This window comes from Thermothielavioides terrestris, chromosome 1 (assembly GCF_000226115.1).
Source record: "Thermothielavioides terrestris NRRL 8126 chromosome 1, complete sequence".
NCBI lineage: Eukaryota > Fungi > Ascomycota > Sordariomycetes > Sordariales > Chaetomiaceae > Thermothielavioides > Thermothielavioides terrestris.
The window spans coordinates 4,093,810-4,106,607 of NC_016457.1; the positions used below are offsets into that span (position 1 = coordinate 4,093,810).

The 12,798-nt window shown below is 60.1% G+C and overlaps 3 protein-coding genes across 3 annotated transcripts; 2 read left to right on the plus strand and 1 right to left on the minus strand.

Annotated features, from left to right (window-relative positions):
- The first annotated feature begins 1,139 nt into the window (after nt 1-1,139).
- On the plus strand, nt 1,140-3,483 carry THITE_2108235 (uncharacterized protein). Its single transcript, XM_003649540.1, has 3 exons — nt 1,140-1,456; nt 1,531-1,797; nt 1,881-3,483. The coding sequence occupies exons 1-3, from the start codon at nt 1,197-1,199 to the stop codon at nt 2,911-2,913; spliced, it is 1,560 nt and encodes a 519-aa protein (XP_003649588.1). The 5' UTR covers nt 1,140-1,196; the 3' UTR covers nt 2,914-3,483.
- Nucleotides 3,484-6,418: 2,935 nt separating this feature from the next.
- Nucleotides 6,419-10,758, minus strand: THITE_2108240 (uncharacterized protein). The gene is made up of 3 exons (XM_003649541.1): nt 10,421-10,758; nt 9,918-10,357; nt 6,419-9,861 (listed from the first exon to the last, which is right to left on the minus strand). Exons 1-3 carry the CDS (start codon nt 10,566-10,568, stop codon nt 6,607-6,609), a joined length of 3,843 nt encoding a protein of 1,280 aa, XP_003649589.1. The 5' UTR covers nt 10,569-10,758; the 3' UTR covers nt 6,419-6,606.
- Nucleotides 10,759-10,993: 235 nt separating this feature from the next.
- THITE_2108242 (uncharacterized protein) lies at nt 10,994-12,661 on the plus strand. The gene is made up of 2 exons (XM_003649542.1): nt 10,994-12,229; nt 12,301-12,661. The coding sequence occupies exons 1-2, from the start codon at nt 11,479-11,481 to the stop codon at nt 12,513-12,515; spliced, it is 966 nt and encodes a 321-aa protein (XP_003649590.1). The 5' UTR covers nt 10,994-11,478; the 3' UTR covers nt 12,516-12,661.
- The last annotated feature ends 137 nt before the right edge of the window (nt 12,662-12,798 follow it).

The following is a 12,798-nucleotide window of genomic DNA, read 5'->3' on the forward strand; positions in this document are numbered from 1 at the left end:
GATCTCCACAGCGAAAATAACGTTAACATGCAAGGCTTGCTTGGCACATTGCACTAGTATAGATCAGTCGTGTGGTGCACTTCGTACGAATTGCACTTTATTGGCACGGTACACAGGAACCTATCCAACGAGTTCCTTTGTGTCTTTTCTTGCAACGTCAGGTGAGCTGGTGAGCTCAGAACAGAACGTGGGCCAGATCGTCGCCCTCTCAGCATCAAAAGTCTCCAGTTTCGCAGCGGGAGGGTTACACTGCAGCATGCGAGCCCCCCGGCTTGAATTTCCGTCAGAACCAGTAACAGATTCGCCCCCTGGCCTGTTACCACCCACTGGCTGCAAAACACGCAGCCAATCCGGCCGGGGGGAGGGGGATGGGAAAAAGGGGGGGGGGGGGGGTGTTGTTCCCCTTCCGCTTCGGTCGTCAGCAGCCACAGTGTGCCCCGGGAGGCGGCAATTCTGGCCACTTCTCGCCAGTGTGCACCTGCATTGCTGTCTCCCTGAGGCGATCGGAAAGCCTCCCGTCTCTGGTTTTCGCGGGTACCCCCCTCCACAGTAACTACACTAGTGTACAGTCCAGTATGCACATGCCGAAGGTACCTTATGTTCGACGGTCTGATGTGGCCCCACGATGGTTGCCAAGGGGCGGGGCGTGCTGGCGTTGTCGATGCTCGTCCCGCATGAGATCCATAAGTTGGGTTTTGGCCCCATTCAGAGATGGATTCACCAGGGTCCCCCGATGATGCCTGTGCTCACGCAGAGGATAACGCTCCAACACCCCAGCTAGCCTCTCTCGGCTATCGTGTCGTTCTTCTCGGCCCTGCTGCCGTGGTGGCTCCTCCAGAACAGGTCCCACCGCGCCGAGTACTTCAAATCCACAGCCCCCAGCCCCCTCCCCATCACTGCCAGGCGGAGGTCCCACTGCTCGTCCGCCTCTCGAACCAGAGTTGCGGGAACCAGACGTTCGCTCAAAGGTCTCTGCGAACCCGGCTTCCCTTTGCTCGGCACTCGTCTTGGTGTCCGACAGCTTGACAACCCACCGGCCGTCACCTATCGCTGGCCGACTCGCCCCTCCCTCTCCCTCCGAGGCTCGCCGCCGGGGTGTATTCGCATGACGGGACGGGCCCTGGGATACCGCGTGCGGCACGACATACTTCCTTTCGGGTAGTTTACGCTGCGTCTTCTGACGCCCCGCCGCCAAGATGGATCCAGGCCTCGCGGACCAGCAGGTCGAGATCTTCACCATCCTCGAGCGCGCATGTTCGGGTCTCTCCCTCGTCGGGTGCGTGTTGGTCATCTCGACCTTCTCGCTCTCCAAGGCCTTCCACAAGCCCATCAACCGGCTGGTCTTCTACGCAACGTTCGGCAACCTCATGACCAACGTAGCCACGTTGATGGCTGGGTCCTTCATCCACGACGTGAACTCGGCCGGCTGCCAGTTACAAGCCTTTCTCATCCAGATGTACGTTCACACACCCACGTTCCAGTTCTTCCTTGCCGCCCTGCCCTCTCGGCTTCTGCTGACGCCTGGCACAGGTTCATGCCTGCCGATGCTTTCTGGACATTATCCATGGCCGTGAACGTGTATCTCACCTTCTACTTCAAGTTCGACGCCCAGAGGCTACGCAAGATGGAGATACCCTATCTCCTGTGCTGCTACGGCATCCCGTTCATCGTGGCGTTGGTCTTGGTCTTTGTATCGACTCCAGAGAAAGGGCGGATGTACGGAAACGCCACGCTGTGGTGCTGGATCGCTCCCGATTGGGACGTGTTCCGCATCGCCATCTTCTACGGGCCGGTCTGGTAAGTACTTCTCTGGGTCCCCTCCGAATGAGAAGAGGTCAAGCGCGCGCGACACGACCGACTGCTGACCCCTCCCCGCCTAGGATCGTGATTCTGATCACGTTCTTCATCTACATCCGCGCCGGCCGCGACATTTACAAGAAGCGCAAGCAGCTGCGGGACTTCAGCACCAGCCACCACGAACCCGAATCTCACCACCCTCCCATGGACGACCCTTTCAGCTCAACCAAGACCACCGAGGTCTATGTCACGACCGAAGTCATCGACAAGAGCGGCGCCATCGATCTCGCCCCGCTGGGCGGCGGCGAGCGCCGCAAATCGCAGGCATCCTCACCGCAGAAACCGGCGGCCTACTCGGTCACCATCTCGTCCAACCCGCACGGCGAGCCGCGCGGCGGCGACGCAGAGAACCAGCTCCACACGACCATCACGGCCGGCTCGCAGACCGCCGGCGGCGGTGTGGGGCGGAGCCCGACCACCCACACGCACACGAACAAGGTCACGACGCTCAAGAGCGGCACGGGCGCGCAGCACGCTGGACCCGGCGGCGGCGGCGGCGGCGGCCCGTCGAACCATCTCCGGCGGCGGGCGGCGTACGAGGCGAACGACGCGACGTGGAGCTACACCAAGTGCGCCATCCTCTTCTTCACGGCCATGCTGGTGACGTGGATCCCGTCGAGCGCGAACCGGGTCTACTCGGTCATCCACCCGGGCTCGGCCTCGCTGCCGCTCGAGTACATGTCGTCCTTCGTGCTGCCGCTGCAGGGCTTCTGGAACTCCATCATCTACGTCGTCACCTCGTGGGGCGCCTGCAAGATGGTCTGGCACGACATCCGGTCGTGGTTCTCGCGCGTGACCGGCGGCGGCGGCGGCGGCGCCAGGCGCGGGCTGCCGGGCCACCACGCGCGCGACCGCGGCGCGGGCGGTGTCGGCGGTGTCGGCGGCATCGGCGGCGGCATGCACCGGTCGCCGTTCCAGATGATGGGCAACTCGCGCAACGGGTCCAAGGCCAGCGACTCCTCCAAGACGTACGAGACCGAGAGCACGGCCGAGCTCGCGGGCAGCCGGCCAGGGTCGAGCGACGTCCCGACGATGGATCACAAGCTGGACGTGTGATGGGGATGCAGGTGATGGTAATGGTGTTGCTGTCGTTACGGGTTCACACACACCCTTGGTGCCGGCCTTTTGGTCTCCTTTGCCGCTACCTACTACCTTACCTAATTGGATGGGCAGTGCCTTCTCTTTTCCCGATTCCATTTGTTGTTTACGCTTCTGAACTACTGTTTTTCAAACGGAGTCTAGCTTTTAACTTTGTTCTAATACTTAACCCCTGGATTACGTGGGCGGCGGGTGCTCGACGAACTGGACCATACGGTTACGGGCGTTTTTTTTTTTCTTTTCGGTCAACGATGGCAACGGATATACCCTCTCATTTTTGCTAGCTTTCTCTACCTTCACAATTGGGGCTGCGGTCGAACACTGTCGTGGTATACCTTGCCTCCTCTCTCGGCGTTGAACGTTTTGCTGCCGCGATTCCTTCAGGATTGGTTGGACCCAGGAGCGAGGCAACCACGGAACCACGTCCCGTGGGATGGGATGATGACTTCAAATTAGAACCGGGAGCAGTTCTTGTTCTGTTCTCACCAAATGGATCGTGTCAGTGGTGTTAATTTTGAAGGTGCTGCCGTGCGCGGTTTTGGGGCTGCAGCGCACCCTGTGTCTACCGCACTGTGTGTTCTTCAAACACGAATGAGCAGTTGGTTGCACACGACACCAGCGTGTGTCTGACAGGATTTTTGGCTGATCTGCAATCTCGTCCCGGCCAATCCGGTGTGCCGCGTTCCTGAATTGCGCCGCGCGGATAGGGCCGATGCTGCACTCTCAACCCCTTTGTGGTACCCAACCTTGCAGATATTGCCTGCCCGCGCGATTACAAAGGCTGGCTGGCCCATCCCGTTGGTCGAGGAGGATAAAATGGACGAACGGGGCGGGTGAATGGGGAAATTTGTCGTGAGATATGTACGGAATACTTTCCGTAGACGTAGATACCTACTCGGCGCACTCGGCAGCCCGGGCTTTTGGTTTTGCTGCTTTTCTTCTTTTGCTCTGCTCTTTTCCGTTTGATGTTACTGCTTCTGAACCGGTTATTCCCTGTAGGGCTGGCAGTGCGACGCCGCCCCCGCATTCTGCGGGTGCGACGGTGCGCGAGATCTGGATCACGAAAAAGCATCAATGTGGCGGTGGCTGCCACGCTGGTGGGCGGTCGCCCCGTCCCGTGACGTGCTCCGTTTCGGGCTAAGCTCTCCGGCTGCCCGCGTTGCTTTTCGGCGAAGGTTCGGCATGTGGCCGGATTCAGCCTCTTCGGCCCAGGGGGAATTCCGAATCCCTTGGGTGACCTTGCAGCTGCTTGTTGGTTCTCGTCTCTGCAGCGAAGAAGGGTGGTATGCAGAATTGCTTCTGTTTTCTTGCTCACATCATCTAGGAAAAGACACGGTCACCGCTTGTTACTCAACAACTGACACCGATGAAGTGCTGCCGACTCCTCCAATGTGACTTCGTGTTTTGTTCGCTTCGGGCCGACCCCCTTTGATTGAGACTTTGCGTGTCTCATTTCGACCACCGGAATCCCCACCAAAACCGCTTTATCCACGGGCTACATTATGTCCAGCATGTACGTACTGGAGTGTAGGACGGGTGCGTGTGCCGAACGTCTGGCCTCGGCTGAGCAAAGGCAGTGTCGTCCGCTGGGCCAGATTCTTGGCCGAGGTTCATGTGCGGGTGTGCAGTGCTGCTGCTCTCCGTTGCGGCCGTTTTCCCCGCCGTTTTTGCCGGCTGCAGCGTTGCAAGCCACCACGGGGTGGATAGTGTACCCTGCGTTTCCGAGCCGCGCCACACAGACTCCCGTTGCTCGCCTTCCGTTCGGTGACAAGCCGAGCCGTGTCCGCAGCGTTGCCCTGCTCAAGCACGGATCCAGAGTCATCCCCAGCCAACTCCTCCGCACACGGACACAGTAGCTCTTCTCGGTCGATGACAGGGCCGTAATAGGAAATGCTGCTCCGATTTGAGGTGGCTTTCGGCTAACTACTGTGTAACAGACTCGCGAGGACAAGTGCAGTGCCTCGGTCGCGCGCTCAGACCTCGACCAAGCTCTGGGCCTCTTGTCCAGTCCCCAGCGCGACTGCATGCGACCCTCTCTGCGAGGCTGTTGGCGACGGTCCAGAAGCGTCCAGACTATTGCTGGCCTGCACCGGGAAAAATCAAGCGTCAGTGGGGGAGCCTCTTGGTACTGCTGCCCGTCATTTCTGCCGCAATTATCCGCCACGCTATTCCGGACTATGTGTTCAGTATTCCGTACTTTGTATGCGGTTGGCTTCTGCACTTCATTCACTGAGTGAACTGACAGCATCGTACCGCAGTACGCTACGGTATGTTCCGTACTAATCATGCTCCGTACAGGGCCCACAGGGCGCCGATCTCCGTGGGTATGGTTCTGCCGCTCTCGCTTCCAAAATACGACCTGGAGATGGCAGGGCCGCTGCTACCCTTCGGTGTGTCCGTGCCATCTCCGCGGCCCAGAACACTTGGCACAATCCCGGTTTGCTGCTGCGAGCCTGATGGCGATGTAGCAGTCCGACGCATCATGAGCTCGAGCGCTACCTGGTACGGGAGAGTCAGCGGAAGACTACCGCGGTACCTTAGTTAACCGTGCGACTGCTGGTAGCGAGGTAAGTTGGGCACGAAAGCAGCCGTGAACTGCCCAGAGGCACGCAGCACCACTAGTGTACGCAGTAAGTAAACGGCATCCTGACAACACTTCCCATGCCGTGCAACGCGCCGCTTAGGTAACAGTCCAGATTGCTCCTACCTTAGGTACCTACTAAGGAAAGAGAAACCCCCCAGCCCATCCAATGCCAACCCAATGCCAACCCAATTTTTGCGCAGCTTCGACCTCCCCGTGATGTCTATTCGCCCATCCCAGCCCCTGAACCAACTCACGCCTTTCAACGGATTACACATAAATTACACAGGAGCTATCGGGCCGTCTCCACATAATCGGGAGCTGCATCTGCACCCCTGAAATCGCCTTGCACACCGCCCGCACTCACCAGTCACTCCGGTCCACTCCTGGGTACGAACATGCTCCATACCGCGCAGTAAACAACGACATTACAGAATCCACAGTGCTACAGTAAAACTCCAACAAAGGGGCTGCCGGCAAGCATACCCTGACTTTCGACACGTAAGCCGGAGCAACACACACACAGAGACCTCTTTGCTTTGAACAAACCCGGGTACCCGGCGAGTGGGAACGGCCGACGATCCTGCGACGTCCAACTCTTGCTCATGCGACGGTCGGCGGCGCGAGCTACTCCAACGGGGCTGAACACCGTCATGCGTAGTAGTGTTAACTATCTTGTTACTATGGTGCGTCATAGGAAATGTGGATGCAAGACGTAGGGAGGGAGGCTCCGGTCCGGGTAGTTGTCCTGGGCCACACCCTGTCTTCTTCGTTGTTGACCGCGGTCAGGGATGCAACTCTGTTTTGCTTGTTGTTGACATCTCCGGCCGGCAGCGGGTTACAATTGGCGGGTCACCGAGACGAAGAGTGCTTTGGATGTCGGGGCTGTGCAGTGTTGCAATCGAATTAAACAGGAGATTGTGAGGGCCCGCCGGTATCCGTAGTTGCTGGTGTATTCCGTACATACCCGTGCACCCCGTCGTTCCTCTTTGACTTACTCAACACCGTCAACTTCCATAACCTCGGATGTACTGTGTACCATCCCGTGGCACACGAGTGCGACGGAATCCTCACTCCCCCTGCCCCACTACCACCGCCGCCGCCCCTTCTGTTGCCCCCTCCTCCACGACCGCCCCCTTCTCCTCCACGACGCCCACAAACTCCCAGCCGACCCTCAAGTTCTCCACCCCGCTCAGCGCGCGCTCCACCATGGCCTCGCGGCGCTCGCACACCAGCCGCCGCAGCGCGGCGACCAGGAACTCGCCGACAACCTCGACGGGCCACTCCTCCGGCAGCAGGCCGAGCACCTCGACGACGTCGAACCAGCCGCCGAACCGCTCCAGCAGCGCGCCCGTCTGCGCGGCGCGCTCGTCGCCGTCGCGCAGCGCCAGGAACTCGCCCAGCAGCGCGCGGAACAGGCGCGTCTGCTCGTCGCGCGTCCAGCGGGGTGGCGGTTCGGCGTCGGTGTCGCGGCGTTGGTGGGGTTGGTCGCGGTAGTGAGTGCCGGACGGGGTGAGGGCGGCGGCGCCGCGCAGACAGTAGGACACGGCGGTGTCGTAGTCGCCTAGGCGGTGGACGAGGAGGCGCAGGGCGGCGGCGTGCTGGCCGGCGCGGGCGGCGAGGATGATGAACTCGGGGACGAGGAGATGCTGGTGGTCAGTTGGGGTGTTTCCATCCAGTTCGGCGAGTTGGGGCGGTGATGACGCGGGGAGGGCGGAGAGTGAGTCCTCGATTCGTTGTCGAATGGCCGACGCATCATAGTCGTGCCCGCCGCCGAGGAGTTGGAGGAGCCGCAGCCGGCTCTGCCAGACTTCGTCCGAGGGCGGCGCGTTGTCCGTGAGAAAGCGCAGGTAGGTCGGCTTTGGTGGGCTGAGGGCGCGGTAGGTGTCGTAGGAGGCGGCGACGTTGTCGCGGGACGCCGCGGAGGCCTGGAGGTCGGTGATGACGATGTCCAGGTAGTATGTGATGAGCTCGTTGACGTAGGATGTGTTGCCCTTGTCGAACACGAGGTGCTCGAGGTAGTACTTGACCGCGTCAGGGGCTTCCTCACGGAGGAGGGCGATGACCCGGGTGTGCTCGAATTTCGGGGCTTTGCCCTTTTCATCGGTGAAGACTTGGACACCGAGCTTGGGATTTCGGCGGGCCAGCCACAGGCCGTACTCTTGCACGAGCGCCTGGTTGCTAATATTGGAGAGGTAGCTCCTGACGCGCTGCTCCCCGTCGCCAAGCTCGCCGCCTCGGTCTTCCTCGCCCTCGATGATACGACGCCATGTCGCGAGCACGTCGGCTGCCATCTTGCGGTGTTGGTACAGCCGGCTGAGAACGAACAGTCGGTGGTATGTCTCCAATATGTCCACTGCTCTGTCGAAGCAGTCGACTCCATGGTCGACGAGTTCGTAGAGCTCCTTGCGGGCCGAACCGCGCTTGCCAGTCTGGCCGCTTGGTGTGTCCTGATCTAGTTCAAGTAGTACCAGCAGCAGGGATGCATCCACGGTTCGGAACACCTCATCCGGTATACTGCCGAACCCCTTCTTCTTCCTCCAAGCGGAGAGGAACCGTCTCAGGAACTGGAGAACATGCGAGGGCAAGGAGCTGACTCCTTGCATCGGAAAGCCGTCCGCTTCGGCTGAGATGTAGCTGTTGACGGTGCTCCTGACGCCATTGTATATCCATATGCCTCTCCGGTTCACGACAATTTCGTTACGAAGCGCGGGTATCAGAGACAGGACGACCCGAGCGTCCAGGTCGCCGCTGACGAGATTCTCCTCCATCGCTCTCGTCTCGGGCTCCGTGAACGGGGGTTCTGGCGAGCTCAGAAATGACATCAGAAGCATGACGCTGGCTTTTTGCCTGATGTAACCGAGCGTCATGAACTCGAGTTCCGTGGTTGCTTCACGATCCTTGATGGTGTTGAGAAGGGAAAGGAGCGGGCGCCTAATCTCGAGAGCACCTGGATTTGTCTGCTGACCCGGAGAAGCAGCGGCCAACTCCAGGGCCGAATCGAGCTGCGTGAGCAGTGGATTCCGCACAGCCCACCATATGTGGCTCCCAGCCCAGACGGCCAAGCGTGACGATGTCCTTGCCAACCGTCGCACAAAGTCCTCTCCTTCTTGGTTTCTCTGCTCTTCCCAGTCTGGCGGTAGTTTTTCATCGTCAGACTGGTCAAACAGCTCCTTCTCCTGAGACAGGCGTTGAAGGGATAGCGCAGTCCGGGAGTCACTGCTCTTTAGCGACATGGTCGGGGTTTCTGGCTGTCCCTTGAATGGCGAGAATCGCCTCTGGCACAGCCGGTCGACGACGTCCTCGAAAAGTATCTCCTCGCTCTGCAACAGTGGCCGGATGCCTATGGGAGTACTGGGGGACAGTCCTTTGGGCGCGCTGTCCTTGACTTCCAGCCACCATTTCTCCGGCTCGTCCTCGCCTATATTGACGTCGAAGCGCTGGATCTCGAGACCGTGATGCAGACCATCTTCGAACTCCTTGGCCATCGAGGCGAGAACGTAGCCCTCCTCTTCGGCAGCCAGAGACAGGCGAGAGGTCGAGAGGTCGGTTGCACCGCCGTCAACTGCGATTTCCCGGGGGTATCTGTCAAATTCAAGCGTCGGGCGCGTAGGGTCTCCATCCAGGTTCACAAACATGCCAATGCCAGGGTCAAGCGGGCCCGTTCCGGTGACCAAGAGAAACTCTTCCGCGGTAGGGGACACAATATGCGGCTTCAGGAAGACGGAGCCGGGCTTGGGGGGCGGGGTGGTCCGCACCGGCGGGGTTGCCGTCTGCGCGGCGTGTGTTGCTGCCGGTGCCGGCGTTGTTGCCGTTTGAACCGGCGGTGTTGCTATCCGCGGCGGGGGAGCAGCAGGAGAAGCAGCACGGGGAGCAGCAGGGGCGGCCTGAGCGGCCAGATAATTTTCCGCTTCCCTCGGCGGAGCGGGCAGCGGCTTATCCGTCGGCGCCGGGCTCCGCGATGGTGGTGGCGCATCGGAGTCTTGGAAGACGGGGTCATCAGGCTCTCCCGGTCGCCTGTCGTTCCTGCGCATACCCGAGATGAAGTCACCCAAGCTCGTGCTTCTGGAATGGCCAAGAGCATTCGCGGGCGCGCGCGCCGTCGCGGATGAGGCGCTCCTGGACAAGCCGCCTTCGGCAGCGCCCGCGATGTTCTGGGCTTGACCGAAGGCGCCGTCTGGCTGCGAATCGTCGAGAGACGATATGCTCATGAGGGGAATCTTCAGCTGGCGGTCGACGTCCAAGAGAGCATAACTCCGCGAATCAGCCACACATGCGATCGAGTCCCGGCGCACCGAGAGTGTGCTCCCCGCAAAATCGATTTTCTGGAAGCCGAGTCAGACGGGCGCTTTAAAGGGAGGGCTGATGAGACGGCAAATACCCTGATGACCCTGGCATCCTCCTCCCCTATCCTCACCACCTGTATCCGGCGGTTCAGGGACAACAAGATGGTAACGCCCGGTGCTTTCTCGTTTCCGCTCCGGCTCATGCCCTGACCGACGCCCTCGTTCAAGTCGACACCGCCGATCCAGTTACAGTTTCTGACCTGGGTGGCGCCGAACACGGGGCTCAGCTCGGGCAGCGAGTAGAAGGTGACGGTCCAGTTGCATAAGACACACGCCTTGCCGACCCGTGGCAGCAGCAAGATCTGCTGCACGCCCGGCCGGGAGCCCTGGATACCGCCCGCGGGCTCCGAGTATACGGGAGGGAGACGGGATGCGAGGATGAAGGTGGCAGGCCCACTGGGGTCGCTCGGGTCGGGTGGGATACGGAAGAAGTGGAGGAGTTCGGATGCGCTGGTGCCGACGTAGAGATTCCCGTCTGCGAGCGGCGGTCAGCAAGGGCTCCCCCCCTTCGACGGCCGGTTTTCCAAGGTGCGCATACCGTAATAATCGACGCAATTGATCTTGACGTCCTCGTCATTGCCATCGGCGGACAGGGGCACGTCGTGCAGCAGCGGGCGCAGCGTGTAGGGCCCGGCGCCGGGGAGCGCTGCGGCTCTGCCCTGCTTCCTCTGCGGGTCGGAGGCCATGGCACATCCCGAACATTGTCGCCCGGCGGTCGGAGAGATGCGCGATAACCGGGGCACTGTGGCACAGGGGCCAATGAGTGGAGCAGCGCGCGTGTTTGTGTCGTTGTCGTGTTTGAGGGAGTGAGGCTGTCATGAGGTCGGTGCCGGGAAGCTCCAGGGCGATGGCGCTACCGAGTGTCCATAGGCAGGCACTCAGCTAATCCCTGTCGCCAGCTTAAGGTCCCCGCCGCAACCCACCACAGCACTACACCACAGTGGTGTACAGTAGGAGGCACAGTACTGAATACCGCAGTCAGCCCCGCCATGCCAATAAACAACAACTCAGGGCCGCAGTTGCTGGGCTACACAGTACACAGATCGGCCGCAGTTACTAGGCTATACAGATCGTTGTGGAAGTTTTAGAGGCGGTCAATCCGAGCTCCAAATGGCTTTTTAATGGCAGTATGGGCCCCTGTTGCTCGAGCTTGTGGTCTTAGCTCAGGTGTAGGTGCGGTACATACCAGGTGAAGGTGAAGCACCTCAATATCTCTACATCAAGCCCGTCTCGAGACTCTCTATGACACGATGTCCCGAAGCACAAAGGAACAAGACATACACTTGGACGACACGCCCAAGTTCCGCAATGAAGGTGCCTCTCCTGCTCCAAGCCGAATCCTTCAGGACGTAACTCCGCGCGGGCGCGGCCTTCCGCCGTATCTCCGCACTGTATGCCTAAACCTTCGCTCTCAACAGCCTCCAACAGGCCTTTCTTTGGGTATCGACAAACATAAGTACCCCGTACTACATCGACCATTGGGCTCAGTTGCTATATGGGTGCCCCTTCATCAAACAGCAAACTGCTTCCGCGCTATCTTCGGGACCAATCTTTCTATCTCAACTCCCGACTCTCCCCAACAAGCAAACAGACATAATGGCAAGCCCACGAGCCCAGCCGTCTTACACCAAAGTGGTGCACAATGCTACCTACCCGGCAATTAACCCCCGGCTTCCGGCGTTGGCCAGCACGGGGAAAGTTGTCGTGATTACCGGCGCGTCAGGTGGCATCGGGCGGGCCACGGCTGCGTCTTTCGCCGTGTCGAGGCCTAAAGCGCTGATCCTGCTTGGCCGCCGCCCCGACGAGTTGGCCAAGACGGCGGAACTAGCCCGCTCTGCGGACGGGGCCGCGGCAGACCTGGTCATCGAGACGCATGCGGTCGACCTGCGGGACTCGCCGGCCCTGCGCGCCGTTTTGGATGGCGTGGTGAAAGCGCTGGGCGCCATCGACGTCTTGGTCCATTGCGCAGGCGTCTTGGCACCTGTGCAGCCGCTCGTGGAGGCCGACCCGGCGACATTCCTCAAAGGCTACGAGATGACGGTGGTCGGCACGCTGGCGATCGGGCAGGCAGTCATCCTGGCAAACCGAGGCAGGGAAAGCAGCGCTGCTGCATCCGGCGAGCAGCAAATCACCTTCCTCAACCTGACAACTGCCGGCATCCTGTTCCCGCCGTTCCCAGGCATGGGCGCCTATGCCAGCAGCAAGCTCGCCGCCGTCAAACTGCTGGAGGCCCTGGCAGCCGAGAATCGCCACGTGCGTCTGGTGCACGTCCACCCGGGCTTCCTGCGCACCGCTATGTCGGCCGAACTCGCCAAGACGACCAAGCTGCCTTTCGAGTACGACGATCGTGAGTGCTGAGATTTACTCATCCTCCCTTTCCATCACTCTGTTTCGTCAGTCACTGACAGACGAACTTAGTCTCGCTCCCTTCGGACTTCCTCGTTTGGGCCGCGTCTCCGGAGGCGGACTTCCTCCGAGGCAAAATCGTCTACGCCGCGTGGGACGTCGACGAGCTCAAGGCGCGCAGCAAGGAGATTGTGGGTTCCCCCAAGCGGCCGGGCAGTGGTGAGTTGTGGCTGGGCTTTCAGGGATTCCCGCGGTACATAGGAGAGAACTTGCTCCCGGGACGTTGAAGCAAGCCTTCGTCCAAGCGGAGGCGTAGCTGTGCATTCAGATCTTTGGAAGACCATGGACTAGAAAGAATAGAAATCATAAAAAAAGAAAAAAAAATAGAAATCACAAAAAAAAAATGAAATCATAAAAAAGAAAAAAGGAAAGGGAGCACGAAGGGGGGGAGAGAGAGGGAGGGAGAAAGTCCGCGACTCAAGTCCGCGCCGCGATCACTGATGGCCAAGTTTCAATTATCGCGGCACCTGGTGAAAGCCGCGTAGACGGCGACAAAAGTTTTGTTTCCAC